General features: G+C 37.5%; 1 protein-coding gene across 1 annotated transcript in view; it reads right to left on the bottom strand.

Annotated features, from left to right (window-relative positions):
• cwc27 (CWC27 spliceosome associated cyclophilin) overlaps positions 1-25,430 on the bottom strand; it is a 65,291-nt gene that overhangs the window by 37,730 nt on the left and 2,131 nt on the right. Inside the window, exons 7-10 of the mRNA XM_052118010.1 lie at positions 18,928-18,997; positions 18,749-18,828; positions 18,202-18,229; positions 17,975-18,120 (exon numbers count right to left, since the gene is read on the bottom strand). Coding sequence (XP_051973970.1) covers positions 17,975-18,120; positions 18,202-18,229; positions 18,749-18,828; positions 18,928-18,997 — 324 coding nt within the window. The remainder of the gene's footprint in view (positions 1-17,974; positions 18,121-18,201; positions 18,230-18,748; positions 18,829-18,927; positions 18,998-25,430) is intronic.

Consider the following 25,430-nt stretch of genomic DNA (forward strand, 5'->3'; position numbering starts at 1 on the left):
AAAATAGGGTCTAAAATGCTTTTCTTTTTTCTTCAGCAAATGTGCAAGGAGTTGATCAGGAGCACAAACTCCATATTGTGTAAGTAGTTTTATTTTTTTCATACATGGTTTGCCATTTTTACAACCCTGTTACCAAAATTAAGGATCGTTTAAAACCCTAAATAAACCCTGTAAATACGGTTTATAACCCTAATTTGTGTGACTATTTTCTACCAACAAACATTAAATACACATCAAGTTTAAATATAATTTATTTAATAAAAATGTATCTAAAAATCAATACAAATTTTAATTGAATTAATTACATGTGCCGATTAATCAAATTAGTTGCAAATCAATATTTGCTGGAAAAGACACCCAAAATTAAATTAGAAATCAATATAGTTATAAATATTCTATATAGTAAATAATTCCGATAATTCAATGCCATTACATTATTGTGGCAAAGGAGTCAAGCTTTGATTAGACAATACAAAAAGTAGTTTTAGAAGTCAATATATTATTTGGTTAATTTCCATATCATTAGTATAAATCTACCAATGACCTAAGATCCACAGCAATCCATTTACCAATGAAGTTTATCAATCCATCCAGGTGTTCTCACAGGACGCGTTATTGCGTTTCATCGTTTTCGTGAACATTTAAATGAATACTTTTTTGATGTTAAAATGCTTTCTCAGATCCCAGCTTATAATGTAAAGACAATTATAAGTAAGCCCCAGAAAAATCTGAATATCACAAAAATAATGTGAATAAAGCAGCGTTTCCATCCCACGTGTTTCAAAGAACAAATCGCCACTTAGAGGGAAATTGGCGAGAGAAAAAAAAAGTAATAAAATGTAATAAATCTCAACTTGCGGTTTAGAGCGAACAATGTTGAACTTCATGCTTGCTAGCATGATTCCATCTAGCATCTTTTAAGCAATATCCTAAGATTTCCATTAATATTAGTGAATTGAAACCCAGCTTTTGACTCAACCAATGCTGTGAGTTTGGGGCGGGCTGATCTATCTGTTTGATAGATCAAATATGTGAAAAGGGTGATCCTTTTTGGATAATTTTTTTCTGTTAAGGGAATTCTAAAATTAGCACAATCCTCTGAGTAGTAGGAAAAACGTATTTTACTAATGGTTGCTGCATATTTCTTGTGTTTCTCAAAGCTATGAGTGTCATATGTTTGACCAATCACATGCTGCAGCACCTCCCACAGTCCCAATATGCCCCCAAAGTACCATCTCCGGAGCAGGGGCTAAAAATCCCCCTAAAATGGTTTTGAAGAACAATAGATCTGCAGATGGAAGACTGGGGAGAATTCAGAAAAGCTGCTTGAAAGCAATGTTTATTTATTTATTTTCAATTAGTTTGTGGTGCTAGTGGTACAGAAATTGCACACTTCAGCTTTAAAAATAGTTGAATTGAATATTAATTCAAGAAATTGTCAAAATTATGACAGTATGATATTAACTGGATACAGTCCAGAGGGTTAAGACCCAATCTTAACCCCCTCACCCCAATTAAGTACCTCTAATGCACAAAAAAAAAAAATAATAATTTTTTTTTTAAAAAAAAGTAATGGGACACCAAAGTGGTCTCTATTCATGGAAAGTGCCTTTTGATCAGTTTTTCCAAAACAGACGCAGAGCAGCTGCTCACGTTTTGCAAGAGTGGAAATGCCATTTCTGGAGTCTCTCTCAGTACTGATTTTCAGACTTTCATTGAATCACTGAAAGTTCCAAAATAAATATTGATGACAAAAGTTGAAAAATGTATGGATCCAGTGATGTGGTGGCCAAACACATGTAGCATAATTGGCACAGAGTACAAATTTTAACTCCAAAAACCCTGTGCAAATTAGAGGTGGAAATCTTTAGGCACCTCACAATTCGATTTCAATTAAGGGAGGCATGATTACGAAGCGATTCTCAAGGCACCCCATTTCTTTCCGAAAATACATCGAAAAAGCATTTGCCAAATTAAAGGAATAGTTCTACAGAAAATCGGTGTATGTTTGTTTGCCACGGTTAAGCATAAGCCATTTGTGGCATATATGCCACAGCAGTTGCACTCTCCTTGGCACTTATCTGTAATGGTTTATTCTGCATAGGCTTTACAATAACCAGAATTATTGATCCAGAATCGTAATATTTGTTATTCCCTTTAAGTTGGTTACTTCGACACTGCATCCGCCTTTGCTTGCCCCCCACCTCCATTTCAAGTGTCTTCGCCCATTGAATATGCCAGTGACAAACTGCTCCCCACAATCGCATGGTGTGATCACACTTGGCAGTTATGAAGATGCAGATGCTATATTGCTCGCAGCTTCGAAACATTAGGCCTGGTCTCACTCAACCGATGAGTTCACTGGTATTTGATGAGAGTTCTCTCTAGTGATCGAAAAGCACCAACTTGAGTGGCCAACCCTGAGTGAGCTTGATCATTCTTGGCTCGAGACAATCTTTGGTAGTATCTTTTGGTTTAAAGGATCTGATGCAGAGTTGGGTGACACAGCGTCTCGGGGTCCGGTGCCATTTTCTCCTGAGCTGCACCACCAGTTGGTCAAAATAGTGTTGGTTGCCCTGCTCTGCACGAACGCACGTTTCCGTTTCAGCGGCCTTCAATACACTCAACACTGTGTATTTCCAGCTGGGAACCATTATCCAGCTCAAGATGGTTAGTCAGAGATAGGTTTTGTCTCATGTCAGTCCTCTGCACTAGTCTGTCAATTGACTGGAAAGACCAATATTTTCATGTGTAAAGAGCCTCTCATCACAGGCCATTCTTAAGATTTGCCTTTGTGGAAACTGCATACCAGTACAAATTCCCTCGCATATTCACATAATGTGTCGATACGGTTCTCACTCTGCGGAGTCTGTGAAACAGCGTTATCAATTACCTCAATGACAGGTTGCTTTAAGTGCAGTCAGAGGCACAAGCAAGTGAGCATGGGGACCTCTTGCTCATACATTAGGGGCACAAGTCACAAGTATAGACAACCACATTGTGCTTAAGCTAACAACACACAAACTTTATCATTTGTCATGTCTTATTGAACACATCCCATTAAACATTCACAGTGCTGTGGTAAAAGTGAACCCTAGGATTTAATAACTGGTCGGTGCTCCTTTGGCAGCAATAACTTCAACAAAGCATTTCCAGTAGCTGCGGATTAGACCTGCACAATGATTAGAAGGAAATTTTGTACCATTCTTTCTTGCAGAAGGGCTTCAGCTCAGCCATATTCTTAGGATGTCTGGTATAAAAGTTAATTCCACAACATTTCTACTGGGTTAGATTTGGGCTCAGACTGAGCCACTCAAAAAGGTGGATTTTCTTTTTAAGCTATTCTGTAATGGATTTACTTCGATGATCAGAGTCATTGTCCTGGTGCATCACCCAATTTCTACTGAGCTTCAACAGGCACACAGCCACCCTGACATTATCCTGTAGGACAGGAGTTCCCAAACTTTGTCAGCTGAACCCCTTTGACCTAAATGACTTGATTTTTCATATAATGGTTAAATTTGAATGAACCTTTATTACATCTATTGTTCTTTTCTAATAAAATATATACATTTAATTTAATTCACCATTGCCATTTCTATCCCAATCAGAGATTTACACACACACCCACCCCCTTGTCAAAAGATCTGTTTGTTTTTTTTAATAGGTCTTTGCCTAATGGTCTATTTTATTTATTTAATTGTTTTTATTTCCCTGAAAATGATATCCATTTATGCCATTCAATTTGTGTATGTAGCCTACATTTGATATGTGGATAAAATATAGCCATTTTTTAAATGTCCCCCTTCTAGAAATATTTTTAGGAAATTAAACCTATTTACATTTTTTAGGAAATTATATATATTAGCTTATTTAAATTTTTGGCTGCCGTGCACGGAAATAGTAGGCAGCTGCCTAATTGACACCTATAAGGACCATCAGAAGCCTCCATCAACCGGTCGTGTTGACAGTGAACCATCAAACAAGCGGTTAACAGTACAGACGAGGTGGTAAAGCAGTCTCCTATTGTTTTTTTCAGGACAACAGTGGCAGGTTAATTAAGGTTTTTACTTTTAAAACATCATATTTGATACATCATAACTTTCTATGGACAGTAGAGAGTAATTTACTTTTGCATTAAAATGTCCATTTCTCACCGTCAGTCCATTGCATGAGAGCTCTCTCTCTCTCTCTCTCTCTCTCTCTCTCTCTCTCTCTCTCTCTCTCTCTCTCTCAGAAAATTGCACAAAAGCCATATATACCAGTTTGGTTTAAAGGAAAATTGACACACTCAATGTTTTTATTTAATAGATAGTGGACAACATTTGGAATCATCTGTTTTTAAAAATCATTAATTGACGGACATATTTTTGTACGCAATCTCTGCACGCTCTCATGAACCCCCTGGAATTCCCTTACAAACCCCCGGAGGTTTGCGAATCCCCATTTGGGAAACCCTGCTGTAGAATATCTTGATAAACTTGGAAATTTATTTTTCTCTTGATGATGCCAAGCAGTCTAGGGCCTGAAGCTGCAAAGCAGCCCCCAAATCCTGATGTTCCCTTAACCGTACTTCACTGCTGGGATGATGATTTCATGTTTCATGTCTGCGGTGCCTTTTTCATGCCATACATAGTGCTACATGTTCTTTTTTTTTTACCTTGAGCATTCGGTGATGTGCCCTCAGAGTCATCTTGGCTGGACGGCTACTTCTAGGGAGAGTAGCCACAGTACTAATTTGTCTCCATTTATAGACAGTTTGTCTAACTGTGGACAGAAGAAAGCTTCATGGAATGCAACAATTCTTCTCTTTTTATGCAAGGCATTGTCCTGTCAGCAGATGCTTTTTGTGAACAGTAAACTGGAAATGTTTGTGGGCATTTTATACAGTTGGAGTCAAGTTTACACACACCTGGGTAAGACCTCAGAAAAGAAATTGTGGACCTCCACAAGTCTGGTTCATCCATGGGAGCAATTTCCAAATGCCTGAATGTACCACATTTATCTGTACGAACAATAGTATGCAAGTATAAACACCATGGGATCACGCAGCCATCATACCACTCAGGAAGGAGACACATTCTGTCTCCTAGAGATGAACATGGTTTGGTGTGAAAAGTGCAAATCAATCCCAGAAAAACAGCAAAATACCTTGAGAAAATGCTGGAGGAAACATGTAGACAAGTATCTATATCCACAGTAAAACAAGTCCTATATAGACATAACCTGAAAGGCTGCTCAGCAAGGAAGAAGCCACTGCACCAGACTACAGATTGGAGTGGTGGTGTAGTGGCTAAAAGCACAGGGCTGTTAATCAGAAGGTTGGTGGTTCGGACCCCATGGCCACCACCATTGTGTCCTTGAGCAAGGCACTTAACTCCAGGTTGTTCCGGGGGGGATTGTCCCTGTAATAAGTGCACTGTAAGTCGCTTTGGATAAAAGCGTCTGCCAAAATGCATAAATGTCTGCCAAAATGGATAAATGTAAATTTCAAGTGCACATGGGGACAAAGATCTTACTTTTTGGAGAAATGTCCTCTGGTCTAATTAAAAAAAAAATATTGAACTGTTTGGACATAATGACCATTGCTATGTTTGGAGTAAAAGGATGAGGCTTGCACGCCAAAGAACACCCAGCAGTGAAGCATGGGGGGACTGGCGCACTTAAAATAGATGACATCATGAGGAAGGAACATTATATGGATATATTGAAGCAACATCTCAAGACATCAGACAGGAAGTTAAAGCTTGGTCACAAATGGGTCTTCCAAATGGACAATGACCCCAAGCATACCTCCAAAGTTGTGGCAAAATGGCCTGACCTCAATCAGTGATCAAATTTGTGGGCAGAACTGAAAAAGCATGGAGGAGGCCTACAAACCTGACTCCGTTACACCAGTTCTGTCTGGAGGAATGGGCCAAAATTCAGCAACTTATTGTAAGCAGCTTGTGGAAGGCCGCCCAAAACAATTGACCCAAATTAACTATTTAAAGGCAATGCTATCAAATACTAACAAAGTGCAAGTAAACTTCTGACCCACTTGTAAAGTGATGAAAGAAATAAAAGCTGAAATGTATAATTCTCTCTACCATTATTCTGATATTTCACATTCTTAAAATAAAGTAGTGATCCTAACTCTACTTCGCTTTTGTTGATGTCATTAGACTAGGGGTTCACATGCATTTTCCAACATACACTGTGAATGTTTGAATTATCTATTCAATATGTGCACAGAACAATACAATATTTTGAGTGTTATTAGTTGCATGAAGATCAAGCCAGATTTTAAGACAAATTACTACATAAATACAGTGTTCCACTTTAAATCACCTTGAGCTGCATGCAGTCTTCTTAGCTCTCAAGGCTTTTTGGTCAGTCCTGCAGGGACAGACAACACAGTACTTGGGGTGTACATAAACTGCCAAGGGTATGTGCGGTCACGTCCAATGTTGAACCTGGCGTGCCAGCTTCTCCTCTGGTGCAAGAAGAATCTCCAGTCAACACGAGTTATGTTCTCACGTTAGGGAAGCAAGGGAGAGTGGAGATTGCTTTGAGGATTCGGGAGGTATTAAGGGAGCCTAGGTGGACCTGTTTTTCTGTTTGTCTCCTATGGTACTCAATGACTCCACACGGCTTGGACGCCCAAGCTTTCAAATGGCCAGTGAAACAAGTATGTGTTGCTTCCTGTTTGTTACTGCAACTGCTGTGCAAATTTGGGAAGACAGGGAAACCGTGCTGTTAGTTGTGCCAGAGTGTCCTAACCACATGTGGTTCCTGGAGCTGGTAGAGCTGTTGGATGTTGCATGCTTTCTCTCTTTCTCCGTTTTAATCGGAAAAGGCACAGAGACTGCATATGCACTGCCCTGTGTGGGTGCTATGCATGTTCATTGAACATATGAGTCAATACAGGCTCAGATATTTGTCTGCTTTGAAGGCAGTTCAAAAGGTTTGGCCGTCACCAAGCATAGACTCACTGGATTGTTGAAGCCATTGCACTCGCTTATGATTTGCAAGACATGAAGTGTCCCATGGGTATTAAGGCCAACTCTACCAGGAGCATGGCCTCCTCCTGGACTTGGGTGAACTGTGTGCCCCTGCAGGACCCCCAACACCAACAACTTTGCCAGGTTTTATAACTTAGATGTTTCCTGTCTCTCCTCCAAGATCCTTGCTGCGAAGGAGAGCTTATTTCTCAATGTTCACAGAATCATTGTGTTCTGGCTGTTGGTCTTAACATGAATATTGAGTTTCTCTCTTTTTATATTGTTCAAATGGAAGGGGAGAATACGTCAACGTCTTCTTAACTACCCTAATGGCTAATAGGCAATCCCTTGTAGGTGTGATTCTGTAGCACGGTGCGTTAATACACATTTTCCCATAGCGTCATCTACTGACACATTGCTGAAGAGAATGACTTTAAAAAGGAATGTTCTGGTTACGACTGTAACCCTGGTTCCCAAAAAAAAAGGAATGAGACACTGCATACGCTCGCCATACTACTGATTTCTTACAGTTAAGGGACCTTCCTGAAGTAGAAAAATTGTGATGAAATGGCTCTGTGCTCTGGTTTAAATGCTCAAGATGATCCGCGCATCAGGAACAGAGTGTCAAGCACCATCTTCAAATAGATTGCCATGATTCTAAAGGGCTTCAGAGATAGTCACTTCTGGGAGGAGTTTCCATAGCGTCAGCTACTGATGCAGCATCTCGCTTCCCCCTTCAGTAAACCAGGGTTACAGTCGTAACCAGAATATTCATCTAAATATATTTTCCCACAGCACTGTGCCCTCAATGATCAAAATAAAGTAAAAGGCACAGGACCAACAAGACCACTAGTTTGCTTGCAAATTAACAAATTTTACCACAACTAAAGCCCTAAACCACAAGAATGTGAAGTTAAACACTTGCTGGAAGTGTAATTATACTTCATTTGTGGGTATTATCCACTCCTAAAAGTACTTCTTTAGATTAGACAATGCTGCTTAAACTGTACATTTGACTAATAATAAGTAAGAACAGATTATTTTGTCACAGATAACTAGAATAAGATTACTTCAGCACCAGACTAAAAAATGGCTCTAAATGCCAAAAGGTGTTAAACCAAACAAGTATGAGAGCCAAATCTATTTTTCTAGGTCTTAAATTATTTTAATGCAATGTGCAGACACTGCTGAAAATGACTAAACTATATAATTATCTTGGTTTGATATGAAAAAAATATAATTTTAAATCCAACACCCAATTCTGATTTAATCACAAAAACTAGCAGTAATGTTGCATGAGTTTTATCACACAACTGCTTTTATTATTCTTTAAACACAAATAGATGTTTTAAGCATTTTTGCTATGCAAAAGCTTAGGTGTTCTGACTGGTTGTTAGTGCATTCCTATGCTTTTGGTAAGGTGTAGTTGGTGGTGGCCAGGGTGCTGTTAGGCAGATTCTAGATTTTGCCCCTCCACAACACAATATCTATTGTTAAATTAAAATGGAGAATAACTCATTAATAACGCATCACTTCTTAGCTCTGCTAGACATCAAGAGTTTGACTCTCCCTGTGACTGCCCCATTCAGGATTGACATGCAACAGTGGGCTGGACACCCATAAATCTGCAGATCCGCAGCACAGCTGCAAAGCATTAGACAATCTCCTTTAGCCTCCACACAAAAAGGGCCAGTGCTTTATTGATCCAGGTGACCTTTTCCTGAGAGGCCGATAGAGTGTTGGATTATGACACATGACAACAGACAGGTGCGGTCAATTAGAAACTGTGACTCAGCACCCAAAAGAAGTCATCTTTGGTGCAAAAATGCTGTTTGGTCTGCCTTAGAGTTGTTTCTTTTGTGCAGAACTTGAAGGAATTTAACCTCAAAAAGTCTGGTGAAATCTTGCGTTATGGTCCAGTTCAAAAGGTCCACATGAGATTTTCAAGTGGTTTGGTGGATACGGGTAGCAGGGGTTCACATGTTCACTCAAAAACCGTTTTTGGAGTTATTTTTTTAGCTAAAAAAAATGCATAAAAAAAACTAGTTACTGATATAACTGGAGTCTTCATTTTAATGTAAGTGGTCATCATTTCCAACATATATAACAAAATTATAATTAATGTAATTTTGTAATGAGGAATAAATTACTGAGTGTACTTTTAATAATATTTTAACGTCCTTTTTGAAGCATTAAAGTGAATCACTTTCCACTGCCGTTGTTTTGAAAAGACGACTAGAATATTTATTCAAAATGTCTCCTTTTGTGGGCTGCAGGAAAAAGCAATGGCAAGGTAGTTGTTTGTTGGTTCATTTTGCCCGAGGTGTCCCAGTTTTCACTCTAGAATTGCAGCTGTGGTATATCACTCAAGTTTAAAGTGAAAATCTTAAGAGCATATGGCTATATCCCTGCCCCATTTGGAAGCACTTTGTCTCCTTCGTAATGTCCTGTCTGGCTTTGTGTAAGTGGCAGCTACCAGGCAAGCTGTTTTTTTCATTAATGCCACCTCACAGTCAGTGATACTAATATCAGTAAGTGTTTACTTCTTATATTGAAATAAAGAGGCTAAACATTATCAATATCAGAACTCACATAAGTTGAGCTCTGAGGTTATTAATAAATGGCATATGCTTCCGTTGAAGCCATCAGTCAGTGATATTGCAACTTCATGTTGAAATCATGTTTATAATGGAATCTCTGATGAAGAACTTCACTACTCATAAAGCCTGAACAAAAAAGCTCTATCAATTAGAGAATCACGGCCAACAAATCCCTCTAAACAAGCTCTGCAGCGACTGCCCACTTCTATGATGCACTGTGACAGACGCAATCGAGTCTTCCCATACTCTCAAACCACTTATATATATATATATAAATATATTTGTAAATATCTGAATATTTTGCCAAAATATTTACAAATTGTTTTTGTACTAATAATCAATAACTTTTCCCTTGTTTGTAACTCCATTACACCATTTGCAATGCTCAATGGAATTGAAGTTCATTCCCTCATGAAAGACTTTCTTTTTGTTCGATTTTCAAATACATTGTCTCAGCAAAGTTTGTATTATCGTGATTCAACACGGAGATGGTTGGTTTGATTCTTGGCTTAGAACCCTTATGAAAAGCCTATGAAGGAAAAAAGATTTATGGGAAAAATACTTTTGTGGATCATCAGTGCATGTAATTCCAAAGATATATACTGTATGGAGAAAGTGGTAAGACTACAATATGGCCGTATTCGTTAACATTAGTTAATGCAATTAGTTGACATGGACTAACAATGAACAATACTTCAACAGCATTTATTAATCACGACTAATGTTCATTTCTACATATACCAAAAAATTTTACATAAAAATTGTATATGTTAATGTTAAAGCATTAAGAACTAACATGAACAAACAATGAACAATATGAGTGATCTACACACAGTCCGCCATTTTTTTCCACGCTGGAGCAGATACAGTGAGAAGAATAATGTCTCCCCTTCGTAAGCGTCATAAGTGTTCTGTTGTTAGCTGTAAAAGTGAACATAAGAGTCTTCACGTACTCCCGGTATCAGAGCCACTGAAGACGCAGTGAACAAGTTTTGTTTTGGAAGGAAATGTGCCCCAAAACATACAAAACATTTTGCATGTTTGTACAAATCATTTTACACTGGACTATTTGTGAATGAGTGTCAATATAAATCAGGATTTGCCCAACGTTTTATTCTCAAGCATGGATCAGTACCTGCTGTTCGTGTTCCAGCTTTATATCCTGAAGATGTAAGTATCACCCTTTATATTTTGTGAATGTTTGCAAATCGCCTTTACGAATGTGCTTGTTAGCTGATTCCACGGCTAATGCAGCTTAAGATACCATTGTCTCTGATTGTATTCACGGAGACCAGATATACGTATTACACATACATATACATATATATATATATATATATATATATATGGCTGAACTACGGCATTTATAACATTGTATAATAAATTATGCGTGGGGTATTTTGAGATGAAACTTCACAGACACATTCTCGGAACATTAACATTCTCTGAGTCTTAAATTACATCTTGTAAAAAAGGGGTAGAATAGGTCTCCTTTAACATTAAACAACATCAGTGTTAAATTACTTAATCACAAAATTGGCAATCAATAACACAAATTATTCCTCTAAAATATCAGATTTCTGACTTTACCAATTACCAACCCATTGAAAAAGTACACTACCACATTACTAGTTATTTTTAAGTTACTTTCGAAATGTAATTGTAAGTAATATATTTCAGAATATACAAAAAATAGAAAAGTACAATGCTGAAGATTAATAAATGTGGTAAAAATCATTGTTCATTGTTAATTCAAGAGACAGTGGCAAAGTATGTGAACCAAGTGCTGTGGAAGAATGATCTAAAATTCCTTGTGAACATTGTGCAGGTCTAATCCGCAGCCTCCGGAAATATAATTTTTTAGAGTGTCCATTTATTGCTGCTACCATAAAAAAACAAGTTTGATTGTACGCTCCAAAAAATCCAGCCTATTTTTAAGATTTACGCATTTGTATGACAACATTTTAGCAAACTTGAATGGATTAGTCTTTATATGGTGCACATATTATGAATTCAGAATAATTGTGAAGAATTTATTTTAAAGTCAATGAGGAGTATGAACTTGGTAAACAAACTTGGTAAACAAAAGTTAAACAATACAGTTTGGTAAATGGCAAGGCAAACTACATTTGCATTGGTGTTTACTGAATAAATGTTACACTTCGCAAAGCATATTTAAATATATTAAATCAAATTTAAAGCATTTGTTTGTCATACTTTGCCATTTTTCAGTGGCACTTTGGAAAAAAAAAAATTATTTTCAATAAAGGAATATTGTAAGCCTTCTTTTGTTGATTTATAAAAAAATAAAAAAAAATAAAAAAAAGGAGAAAGAGAAATAATATCTAAAGCAGTGGACACCGATCCATAGCAGGATCAAAAATTTATGGGGGCATGGTGAAAAAATACCATCAAAAATGACACAAATTAGTGTTTTGGTAAAAAAGTTTTGCCCTTTTAAAAAAAAAAAAAAAAAAAAATGATGCCTGTGCTTCCTTTCCAGGTGACTGGATAGCAAAGCTTCTCCCTTCACCTAAAAGCTCCTGAAAGCCTTAGTGGGAAAGAGCCTTCGAAGGCAACAATGCTGCCTTTGTCTTGCACCAACACTCTACCTACCAGCCAAAGCTTTCATTGCAAGCCAAGACAAACCACTGCGTTGGGATACAGTTCTTGTAGCCAAACACCACACTTGTTTAATATACTACAGTCTTTTTTGCATTTTGCTCGCTGTCAATCAAAGTGGCGAGGCTCATTGGGTTTGGCCATTACTTCATTAAGTAGAAGAAAGAAAAAAAAAGAGCATGTTTATTATGATCGGAAAATTATCCAGACACATAACGACCGATGTTGAGATAAGGCAGGTGTGCTTTCAGAAAGGGGGGCCATACAGGGAAGGGCTCTCGGAGTTTAGCGCCTCAGTCAGTGGTGAGGTTATGAATCCTTTAATCCCCTCATTTTCAAAGGTCACGCGCTGATTTCACGGATCACATGAAAGAGACAGAGATGCAACTGTGACAATGGATCAGATGATGGAGAGGCTTTGAAAAATGGGGTTTAAAGATCAAACCGCATCAAAATCATATTGTTCCAGTGGTTTTGCACGTGTAAGGAATTTGACTTGTTGCGCAAATGCACAGAACTCTATCGTAAGGCACTAAAATTCAGAGGCATGAAAAGATATAAGGGATGTTTGATTTCATAACTTATGCTCATACTTGGTGTTAGGAATTTGAACAAACACCTATCCATACATAGTCAACTATGAATAATATCATAAATAATGTGGTTTGTTAAGAAGGTGTGCTTTGACTTCCTAATCAATCAGATCTAAGATTTTCACCTGGTGGATAATAACAGGTGAGACAAATCTTGACTTGCATTGACTTCTGGTTGGCTGGTTTTAGCTGGTCTCCCAGCCTGGCAGTTATGATGGTAATCTGGCTCATTTTAGAGGAGAAACTTTAATATAGTTGTTTTCAGCAAGGTGTTGGTAGGCATTTCTACTCAATTGCAATAAACATCTGTATCAGGCAGCAGTTTACTGTAGGCATTCCCATTTGTAGTCATCAAGTTCATGTCTCTTCTAATTTGCTTAAAAGTTCTGCTCAACAAGGCTGTGCTGATACAATCATATATCAATATTTAGGATGTCAATTTAATGTGGTAATTCAGCATGATAAATTATATATATAAAAACAAATGCATTAAACAATTAACCACGTCCCCGGAACGTAATTATCCTACCATCGGAACTCAAGCTTGAAGTACCACACAAATTGCTGCCACGCCATGGATAGCAACCCCCCATATTTTCCATTAAATTCTACCCAAATCATTATCAAAGGACATAGATTATATACTCTAGCCTTGATCATTCTTGAAGGGAAAAACCTTGATAACTTGTTACAGCATCGACGTGTCCTGTGTTTGATACATGTGCCGTATCCTAATCGAGATGCGGCATGGTGCTTCTCGTCCAGTGTGCGGCCGCCTTCAGTCAGCAGGGTGCAGTAAGTGCAACTCCAGCTTCCCAGGCAAAATGCTGCTGTACAGGCAACAAGCCAGACTTACAGATAGCAGACGATCTTGCGTTCAAAAACAGCTGGATGGAGCGCAACGTTAATGCAGGGGTCTTGAGACTTGTTTTCTAAGTTTCAGACTACATTTAACTGGACACAGCAATCCAATAATGCTGTGGTTATGATGCGACGTAACCACAGTTTGACGCTCTAAAAGCTTCCATCTGACGCAAGTTTACATGGACGCGTCCTTTGAAAAGCCCTGATAATAAATACCTCGGACAGACTGACGAATGTGTAAAGACCCATTTATACTGCGTGAGAATGATAGTATGATGATATGTAGACATTGTTTTTTACTTAAATAATTTAATAACTGGACTTTATATTGTCATTGTACAAAAGCACCCAAAAACACTTTAATCAGTTGACAGACCTAATAATATTTGATTTCAATTATGCATGACAGCAATTTACTCAGAACCCACAGATTCACAGTTTCTCTTACAGACATGCTAAAAAAAGTCTCATGATAACTCATTTGTACGAGATTGCTAAAACGTAAGACATAATACGACCTTTAAATCAACCAATAAAATAAGAAAATGAATTTCAAATCAATACCATACAGGCATCACATTTTAAAAATCTTTTTCAAAAAGAAAACATTTATGAAAAGTGTATGTCAACACTGGTGATCCAGAAGTCATTTGAATAAAAGCACTACATTCGACAAACTCAGTAAAGACATCTATCACTCAGAAAACAGTGCACATCACTGTTAGGCAGGTAAAAGCACCATAAGGTATTACTTTAAGGATACAGCACAAATCCAAAGTTGAACACCCTTGTCCGTAGAAAGAGCATGTGATATTTTTATAGACCAATAATGCCTTCTGCTGGACACTGCTTAAACTACACTTTCAACAATATGTACAGGACGGTTTCAAATGTAAAGAGATTTGCTTATATTTGTTTTAAATGAAAGTGCAATTTATAGCACCAAAATACATTTTCTACAGAAGAAACTGGTTGCAAGTAAACCACAGCACCTTCAACACAGGATTACACTTGGTTTGTCACAATAGCACAAAAAAATAAAATAAAAAAAGTAGATACCCAAACCAGTGAAATTAATCATTCTTTTTACCAAATTTGATGCCACAGCAAAAACTAATAAGCTAATGAAGGTACTCTATTATTTTGAAAGTTAAATATTAACATATTACCAAATTAAAACCATGACATTTAGTCTTTTAATATTTTTCAATTAATTAAACATTGCTTCAGGTTTTTAAGTAATTATTTAAAGGAATATTTCGGGTTCGATACAAGTTACCCTCAAAAAGACAACATTTATGGCATAATTTGATTACCACAAAAAATTTTCAACATCCATTAACAAAATGGAGGTCACATTGAGGCACTCACAAAGGAAGTGAATGTGGCCAATCTGTGGTCTAATACAGGTTTCTTGACCATTTTTCATTTTCCTATAATTTTTTTTATTTTTAGCGATTTCGTCTATGTATTGGTATTGCAAAACCACCTGTTTTTATATTTATTTTACTTGGTTTAAACACGACGGCCATCTTTGTGTCATAGCACATGACAAATTTTGGTTATACAGCTGTTTACGGAAACTTCAATATCCGCTCAAGATGGTCCTAGCTCCTTGGAACAAAACTGATCTCTAGAGCACATTACATGTTGAACATTCCTGTTACTTAGGCTTAGAACTTTAGTCCTAATTTAATGCTCAAGATTGCTCAAAGTTCCACTTTAAGGGTCAATTTATAATGGGATGGGTTTGAGTCTCAGTCTTCATTTTTTTAAGGGGGGTACCTAGGTAAGCATAGTGTACATTTCAGGTTTGAGACTTCTCTTATTTATTTATTTGATGGGGTGAGAAAGTGCATTTGCTTTTAATTCCCCTCACTTTTGGGTTGAATATCTCTGGTGGGGGACCAGATAGGAATCTGAAATTTTCACAGAAATAACAATGTTCTCAGACAACTGACACCTGCCAAATTGACTACTGTCACCGGATCAGCCAACAACATTTCAGAGAGACTGTGTGAGGAAATCTCACAGCTTCTAATAAAACTTGCACATGTAAACATGTAAAATACTGTTCATTTTTGTTATATGTTATGCATATATTACATCTGTTCATTTCTCAAAATGCATGAATAAAGTAGGCTTTTCCACAGATTTGAACTAGCCCTAGCTCTGTAATCAGAGGAATCTCAAAATATTTCTTTTTACAGCAGAATGCTACTATTAAGACTTGAGACTCAAACCGATCACATTTTAAATTGACCCTAAAAGTGGAACTTGAGCAATCTTGAGCATTATATTATGACTTCAGTTCTAAGTCCAAGGAACAAGAATGTGCAATATGTTTAAATATGTACATGTAACATGTAATGTGCTCTAGAGGTCAGTTTTGTTCCAAGGAGCAAGGACCATCCTAAGCAGAGATATTGAGGTTTCCGTAAACAGCTGTACAAGCAAAATTTGTTGTGTACCATGACAAAAAAAAATGGCTGTCATGTTTAAACCAAGTAAAATAATAAAACTGGTGGTTTTGCAACACAAATACATAGAGGTAATCACTCAAACAATTTGGAAAATTAAAAGTGGTCAAGCAACCAACTTTATTAAAGCTAAAATAATTAACAAACACGATCGGATTCAACAAATGACACACAAATTAGTGTACTGTTCTTGTAGGTACTGAATACATCATTCAAACATTCAAAGTGTAGGATGGAAAAAGTATGTGAACCCCTATGCTAATGATTTCAACAAAAGCGGACACGAGTCAGGAGGGATACAGTTCTTGTAGCCAAACACCACGCTTGTTTAATATACTACAGTCTTTTTTGCATTTTGCTCGCTGTCAATCAAAGTGGTGAGGCTCATTGGGTTTGGCCATTACTTCATTAAGTAGAAGAAAGAAAAAAAAAGAGCATGTTTATTGCACTTCTGTAATGAAGAGCATGTTTTATTGCACTTCCATGCCTTGCAAAAAGAGATCTCAGAAGACCTATGATCAAGAATTGTTGCTTTGCATAAAGCTGGAAAGATTTACAAAGTTATCGCGAACAGCTTATACATTCATTGGTCTGCAGTTAGACAAAATGTATATAAATGGAGACGATTTAGGACTACTCTCTCTAGAAGTGTCTGTCAGCCCAAGATGATTCAAAGAGCACACGACGAGTGCTCAATGATGTAAAAAGTACCATAGAGTGACAGCTAAAAACATGAAGGAATCTTTGGAACTGGTTAACATCTGAGTCTACTATATGAAAAACATTAAACAGGCATAGTGTCCATGGAAGGACACCATGAAGGAATATGCTACTTTCCAATAAAAACTTTGCTGTGCGTCTGAAGTTTGCCAAAAACCTTCTTGACACTCGCAGCACTACATATGGTGTAAAAAGGGCACCACATACCAACATGAATACATCATACCAACGGTGAAGTACAGTGGAGGGAGCATCATGATTTGGGGCTGCTTTGGGGCCGGGACCACTTGCCATCATGGAGGAGAAAATGTATTCCCATGTTTATCAAGATATCCTATAGGATAATGTCAGGGTGGCTGTTTGACAGCTAAAGCTCAGTAGAAGTTGGGTGATGCAGCAGGACAATGACCCTAAACTTTTAAGTAAATTCACTGCAGAATGGCTTAAAAAAAAGAAAATCCATCTTTTGCATTTGCCCAGTCAGAGCCAAGACCTTAACCCAATAGAGGTGCTTTGGAATGACCTCAAGAGAGCCTTTCACACCAGATATCCTAAGAATATGGCTGAGCTGATGCAGATCTGTAAGTGAGAACGGTCCAAAATTCCTTCTGAACGTTGTGCAGATCTAATCTGCAGCTACCAGAAATGCTTGGTTGAGGTTATTGCTGCCAAAGGAGGATTATTAAATCCAAGGGTTCACTTACTGTTTCCACAACACTGTTAATGTTTAATGGGATGTATTCAATAAAGACATGAAAAAAGTATCTTATTTACATTGTGTTTGTCTTGACTTTGATGAAGATGAGATTGAATTTTATGACCAATTAATGCAGAAAACCAGCTAATTGTTCACAAAACGGTTCACATACTTTTTCTTGTCACTGTGGAATGGATTTCCTGCCCCATTAATGGTATGAAAATTATATTGTGATAAATATACATTTCGAATTATATGAAAATATGGTAATATTTTTGGCTTAAAATATTTTTGTCTGAAATTATTATTTGTGATTTTTTATTTTATTTCTGTTTTGGAAAACACTGGAAACCTGTTGCATTGAACCTATTTAGGACAGTCAAATCCCAACATCAGAAGAGAACAGGAGTCATACCTGCGAGAGGTCTTCTTCACTTCTTGGCTCTTCTCAGTCTCTTCCTCTGCTTTATCTTTCTTCAGTTTTTTGGAGATATACTCTCTGACCTTTTCCTTCTCTGATTCACGATCAGCTTCTTCCTCTTCAATGTCATCATCATCATCCTGTAATGGATCACAGACACACTTTTTAACACAGTGGAAGAGAAATCACATAATGGATAACACAAACAAAAGATCACATACCTCAGAATCCTCTCTGGCGCTTTTGTCTCTGTTTGCAAACACAAAAGACTTTAATTCACAATTGCATTAATTTGATTCACTAAGAAGCTCCATTTACACAGTTTGCATTTAATATTGAGAAGTTATTTACTAACAGGTGCAAGTCTCATATGAACAAATAACTACCCATCTTCTTAAGATAGCATGAATAATGCCTATATCCATTGGAACAGTGACTAAAGTAAATATCAAAAGATGGTGACTTTCATAACTCTTGAAAGTCTTACCACAATGGACACAATTAAATCAATTGAAGTATTGGATATAACTTTACATGGCCATGGTAAGTGATTTTATCACACTAAAATCAAGGTAATGAGAACTGACAACCTTATTCTGATACTGTGTGAACGGAGACATTCATGTACATTAGATAAGAAATATGGATTTTATTGGCATGAAGTAACCAACACAGCATGCGGAGCACAAAGTCTCTTTGATAAATCAGATATTACAATAGAAAAGGGAGTTTAAACAGAACTATGTTGTGCATTTTTTTTCTGCTGACCTGTCAACCACTGGGACGGAGCTTAACTTGGGATCATCCTTCAGCAGGTCATGACTGCTTTTGCTTTTGCCTTTCATTGTCTGCAAGAATGGACATGTTTAGTAGAACACTGCTCATTTAAAAAAAAGAATCTTAATAATTTCAACAAGAGGAATATTCCCATTGGTTAGAAAGCCTACCTGGCTGACTTGATTAACTACTTCCTCATCTTCCTCAGCCTCCTCTCCAAATGACAACAAGCTGAAATTCCTAAAGTCACATTCTTCTGGTTAAATCTGTGCTTTGGAAACACTTTTTTGTATTGAAGCAAGAAACAAAACGTAAGGAATAGTTCAGACATTTAAAACGTAATTCCGTCATTATTTACTCCGTATATTGTTACTTTATCCGTGGAACACAAAAGTAGAAAGATTTGAAGAATCTTTATGCTGCCTGTTCCATTTAACACAAGTTTATAGTGGTGAAAAAAGGACAAAAAAAAGAAAATATATGAATATTATGCTTTATTCCAAGTCTTTTGAAAGCATACAGTGCCTATAGAAATCATTCTACCCCTTTGGAATAGTCCATTATTTTTTATCTTACAGCCTGGAATCAAAATAATTTGAGTTCCAAGAATGTATAAAAGATGAAAAACTAAAATAAGTGTTTGAAAAGTGATCATAACCCTGGATTTAACAATTCATAGAGCCACCTATTATTTTAATGTCAGCCATCAGTCTGTTTAGATACAGAAGTTTACATACACATTAGCCAAATACATTTAAACAGAGATTTTCACAATTCCTGACATTTAATCGTAGAAACCATTCCCTGTCTTATGTCAATTAGGATCACTACTTTATTCTAAGAATGTGAAATGTCAGAATAATAGTAGAGAATGATTTATTTCAGGTCAGAAGTTTACATCCACTTCGTTAGTATTTTGTAACATTGCCTTTATATTGTTTAACTTGCATCAAACTTTTCGAGTAGCCTTCCACAAGCTTCTCACAATAAGTTGCTGGAATTTTGGCCCATTCCTCCAGACAGAACTGTTGTAACGGAGTCAGGTTTGTAGGCCTCCTTGCTTGCATACGCTTTTTCGGTTCTGCCCCCAAATTTTCGATCAGATTGAGGTCAGTGATTTGTGATGGCCACTCCAATACCTTGACTATGTTGTCCTTTAGCCATTTTGCCACAACTTTGGAGGTATGCTTGGGGTCATTGTCCATTTGGAAGAACCATTTGTTACTGAGCTTTAACTTACTGGCTGATGTCTTGAGATGTTATTTCAATATATCCACATAATGTTCATTCCTCATGATGCCATCTATTTGTGAAGTGCACCAATCCCTCATGCAGCAAAGCACCACCACAACATTATGCTGCCACCCCATGCTTCACAGTTGGGATGGTGTTCTTTGGCTTGCAAGCCTCATCCTTTTCCTCCAAAAATAACGATGTCATTATGGCCAAACAGTTACATTTTTGGTTCATTAGACCAGAGGACATTTCTCCAAAAAGTAAGATCTTTGTCCCCATGTGTACTTGCAAACTGTAGTCTGGCTTTTTTATGGAAGTTTTGGAGGAGTGGCTTCTTCCTTGCTGAGCAGCCTTTCAGTTATGTCGATATAGGACTTGTTTTACTGTGGAAACGTGTACTTGTCTACACGTTTCCTCCAGCACCATTACACGGTCCTTTGCTGTTGTTCTGGGATTGATTTGCACTTTTCACACCAAACTACGTTCATCTCTAGGAGACAGAAATGCATCTCCTTCCTGAGCGGTATGATGGCTGCGTGGTCCCAGGGTGTTGATACTTGCATACTATTGTTCGTACAGATGAAAGTGGTACCTTCAGGCATTTGGAAGTTGCTCCAAAGGATGAACCAATCTTGTGGAGGTCCACAATTTTTTTCTGAGGTCTTGACTGATTTCTTTTGATTTTCCCATGATGTCAAGTAAAGAGGCACAGAGTTTGAAGGTAGGCCTTAAAATACATCCATAGATACACCTCCAATTAACTACAATTAGCCTCCGAAGCTAAGTGGCTAATTGCCTAAAGGCTTGACATCACTTACTGGAATTTTCCAAGCTGCTTAAAGGCACAGTTAATTTAGTGTATGTAAACTTCTGAACCACTGGAATTGTGATATAGTCAGTTAAAAGTGAAACAATCTGTCTGTAAACAATTGTTGGAAACATGACTGGTGTCGTGCACCAAGTAGATGTCCTAAACGTCTTGCCAAATTTATAGTTTGCAATACAAGATCTGTGGAGTGGTTAAATTAATTTTAAATGACTTCAACCTAAGTGTATGCAAACTTCTGATTTCAACTGCATGTCTCTACAAGCTTTGCACACCTAGATTGGGCAAATTTAGCTAACCCTTCCTTGTAGAATTGTTCAAGTTTGGTCATATTGCTGAGTGAGCAGCAATGACTGCTTTCTTTAAGTCCATCAACTGGTTTTCTATTGTATTTTGGTCAAGGCTCTGACTTGGCCACTCAAGGACTTTGACCATCCTATCCTTAAGCCACTGCGTGAGACTTCTTTCTTGCCACCCTGCCATACAGGTCAGCTTTGTGTTAAGCTTGTTAGATTGTTGTCACATGAAAAGACCCATCAGTCTCAGCCATAAGGTCTTGTAAACCCTTCAAAGTTGCTTTGGCCTCTTGATAGCTTCCCTGATAAATTTCCTCCTGGCCTGGTCATCCAGTTTGGATGGATGGCCCAATCTAGGCAAGGTTTTGGTGGTGCCATGTGCTTTCCATTTCCTGATAATGCTCTGAACGGTAGTTGTAATCTGTTTGTACCCTTCTCCTAACCTGTGCCTTTCCACAATATGTGCCTTTCCCAGAGTCCTTTTGAAAGCACCTTTCAAAAGGAATCCTTTTGGAACAGCAGGTTTTATTCGAAAGTACAAACACCAAAAAAAATGCTAATTAAAAACAAAAAGGAGTGAATTGTAAATCATATTCACCCTTTGCTATATTGAAAGCACCACAACTACACATCATATGATGTTTTACCTTGTACAGTAAGTTTAAATCAGATGATTGAGACGGGCAATTTAAGACTAATAACACTTTGACGAGTTGAAATAAGGCAATGTGAAACAGATGTAAAACAGGTGAGGCAATTGTGTCATAGTACTGCATACTGTATAAGGAGCCTCCAAAAACAGCCAGGAGCAAGGATCATTCAAGACTTGTCAATTTGCCAACAGTTGCCTCAGCAAATAATCCAGCACTTTGAGAGCAATGTTCCTCAAAGACTAATTGGAAGGATTTTGGCTATTTCACCCTCTACAGTGCACAATATAGTTAAAAGATTCAAGGAATCTGGTAAAGTTTTGGTCCGTAAAGTGAAAGATGAAAACCACTTCTGAATGCGCGTGATCTCCGATCCCTCTTAAAAACGTCATTCATCTGTAATGGATATCATGAACACGGGTTTAGGATTACTCACTAAACCTTTGTTAGTCAACACCATTCACCGCTGCAGTTACAAGTTAAGACTTTACTAAGCAAAGCAGAAGCCCTACATCAACACTGTCCAGAAGCGCTGCCGAATTCTCTGGTCTCTGTCTCATCTTAGATGGAAAGTAGAACAGTGGAACTGTGTTATTTGGTCCGAAGAGTCCACATTTCAAAACTTATTTTGGAAAAACACAGCCGTTGTGTTCACTGGGCCAAAAAGGAAAAGAATCATCCAAGCTGTTATTAGCATCAGGTCCAAAAGCCAGTCTCTGTATGGGCCAGGGGTGTGTCAGTGCCCATAGCATGGGTAAATCACACATCTGTGAGAACGCCATAAATTCAGCCAGATATGTAAAACTTTTGGAGCAACATATACTGCCATCCAGCACAATCTTTTCCAGGGACGTCCCTGCATTTTCCAGCAGGACAACTTCAACCCACATACTGCCCAGATATCAAGTGCATGACTGTGTAAGCAGAGAGTGTGGGTGCTGGATTGGCCAGCCTGCAGTCCTGACCAGTCTCCAATTGAAAATATGTGGCGCATTATGAAGCGCATTAGATGGCAATGAAGACCCTGTACAATTGTGCAGCTAAGGACCTACATAATGGATGAATGGGGGAAGATTCCACTTTCTAAACTTAACAAACTTGTGTCTTCAGTGAGCAAATGCATAAGTATTAAGGGTGTGACGAGATTTCTCGTCGAGGTGAAAAGTTGTCTCGAGAGTTGTTGAGATGTCAGCGTGATGGAGCGTGAGGGTCAACTTAGTATTGAAGATGCCCCTGCCACTTTTAAATAATTTGTGTGGCAACATTTTGGTTTTCCTGTGGAAATAAGAAACGGCGAAAGAGTGACAGACAAGACGAACACAATATGTAAACATTGTAAGAAAATAATGCCGTACACCGCGGCTAACACGAGCAATATGCAAAAACACATACAGAACCACCACAGCTCTCTACTAAAACTAGCTGACCATATCTTAGGCTCTTCTGTGTAGTTAATTTATCTCTTTTTCATGCTTGAAGAAAAAATGTGTTTCTGTTTGCACATGTAGTTTTGAAAGAGCAGTACTTTGATTATGGATACACTTACTGTTTGCATTTAAAGGGGTCATGACATGAGAAACCAAATTTGCCTTGATCTTTTGGTATATAAGAGGTCTTTGTATCATTAAAACGTCCTGCAAGTTTAATATTTTAAGACGTCCTCCCCATTCTAAACGAATCATTTATTTAATCAAGCTCAAAATAGAGCTCGTTCTGGATTCATGGTTAGAAGTGACGTGTCGGTTAGAAGTGACGTAACAGCGTTTGCATATGACCGCCTCCAGCACAAGATAACTACGATTTAAGCGCAAGACAACTACGCTCATTTTGTATCGCCGTGCGCCTCACAAGTGTTCAGTCGATGGACAGCGAGCTCTGACAGAGACTACTTGTGCACAGGAAAATTACGATGCCACACAGATGTGCTGTTCCTGGCTGTGGTCAAACAAAACCTCTGAATAAGCTGCCGAAAGATCCAGACGTCAGGGAAAAATGGATGCAGTTTATTTTTTGCGGACGTCCCAGTCACGGCAGTGTTAACTTGAGCGTTTGTTCTGTACATTTTAAGGATGACTGTTTTGAGAACAAATCTCAATATGATGCTGGCTTTGCCAGAAAACTGTTGCTCAAAGATAAGTCCGTGCCGACTATTCTGGGAACAACGACGACGCAAACTGTAAGTAATCTATTTTAAACTTTAAACTACTTTTTAAAGCGCAATTTCATTCATTATGAATAATCACAGTGTTTTTACTTAGTTTACTTGCATATTGTTCTGGCTGGGAGCGTCAATAATTGATACATAGGGACGTTAGCCAATCATAACAGTGGGCGTTAGCACTGAAGTCTTAAATGGAAAACGCCCCAAAACAGACTGTTTGAATCAGAGGATGAGAAACAGGGTGGGAAAAGGTCATAAATCACTAGATTTTAAAAGTTTTTCTTAAAAAAAAAATATATTAATACTATAATTGCACCTAAGGGAACATAATAATACAATAAAAAAACCCATGTCATGACCCCTTTAAAGTGTTATTTCTGTTATTTATATATTTATTTTATTTATACTGTTATATTTTTATGTTCGATTTGTGGAGAGGAGTTAGATTTCTCATGTGAAATCGTACAGGGGAGAAGCCAGTCGGTAGAGTTTATAGCAAAATATTTTGCAGTGTTTGCATGTCCTTTACTGCATAGAATTCATTAAAATAGATGTAAAATAACATTCATTACAAGTTGATTTCAAAATGCACCTACATTTTTTTGCATTTTGTGATTTTCAGTTGAATAAAAGACTATTTTCCATTCATATATTTCATCATTGAGGATTTCTTAAAAATTGTGTAAAAATCTCGTCTTGTCTCGTTCTCGTGAACCCAATCTTGTGTCGTGTCTCGTCTCGTGGAGTAAGCATCTCGTCACACCCCTAGTAAGTATTATTAGAAGAAATGGTGATGTTTCACAGTGGTAAACACTCGACTGTCCCAAGAGCTTTGGAGTGTCAAATCATCTGATTTGAAATTACAGTACTTTTTTTTTTTTAATAATGAAATTCACAAGGTAAAACATCATATAACGTTTAGTTGTAGAGCTTTTAATATAGCAAAGGGTGAATATAATTTACAAATCACACTTTTTTGTTTTTATTAGCATTTTTCATACTGTCCCAACTGTTTTGAAATTGGGGTTGTAATCAAAACCACTACAATTGATGTCAGGTGGGGGCCAATGATCCAGGTATGTGGACAAAGGTAATTGGTTGCACCAGAGCAAGTTTGTAATGGTTAATCTTAGGAGCTGATCACTTATCTAAACCAGGTTATTTACTAATCAATTACATGTTATTCTCGCTTTGATGTTGAATGTTATAACATGTAAATGTTAGATTGAATACATATTTCCAGGGTGTAATGTGACAAATGATAAGGATTTTGACACGACATGATGAATTTCCATAGGCAATGTACGACAGCAATATTTTTAGCCACTGTGAAAGAGAATTTGTTCATGAGCATTAAGAGAGATGTCAAGATTTTCACATAGAACATTTTTTAAAATTTGGGCAAACATCATATGCCTTCAGAAGATTTAGAATATGACGAATGAATCGCATGGACTTCTTTTGGATCCATTTTTGGACTGCCTTTGTATTGAAAAGATGTTTG

This window comes from Xyrauchen texanus, chromosome 44 (assembly GCF_025860055.1).
Source record: "Xyrauchen texanus isolate HMW12.3.18 chromosome 44, RBS_HiC_50CHRs, whole genome shotgun sequence".
NCBI lineage: Eukaryota > Metazoa > Chordata > Actinopteri > Cypriniformes > Catostomidae > Xyrauchen > Xyrauchen texanus.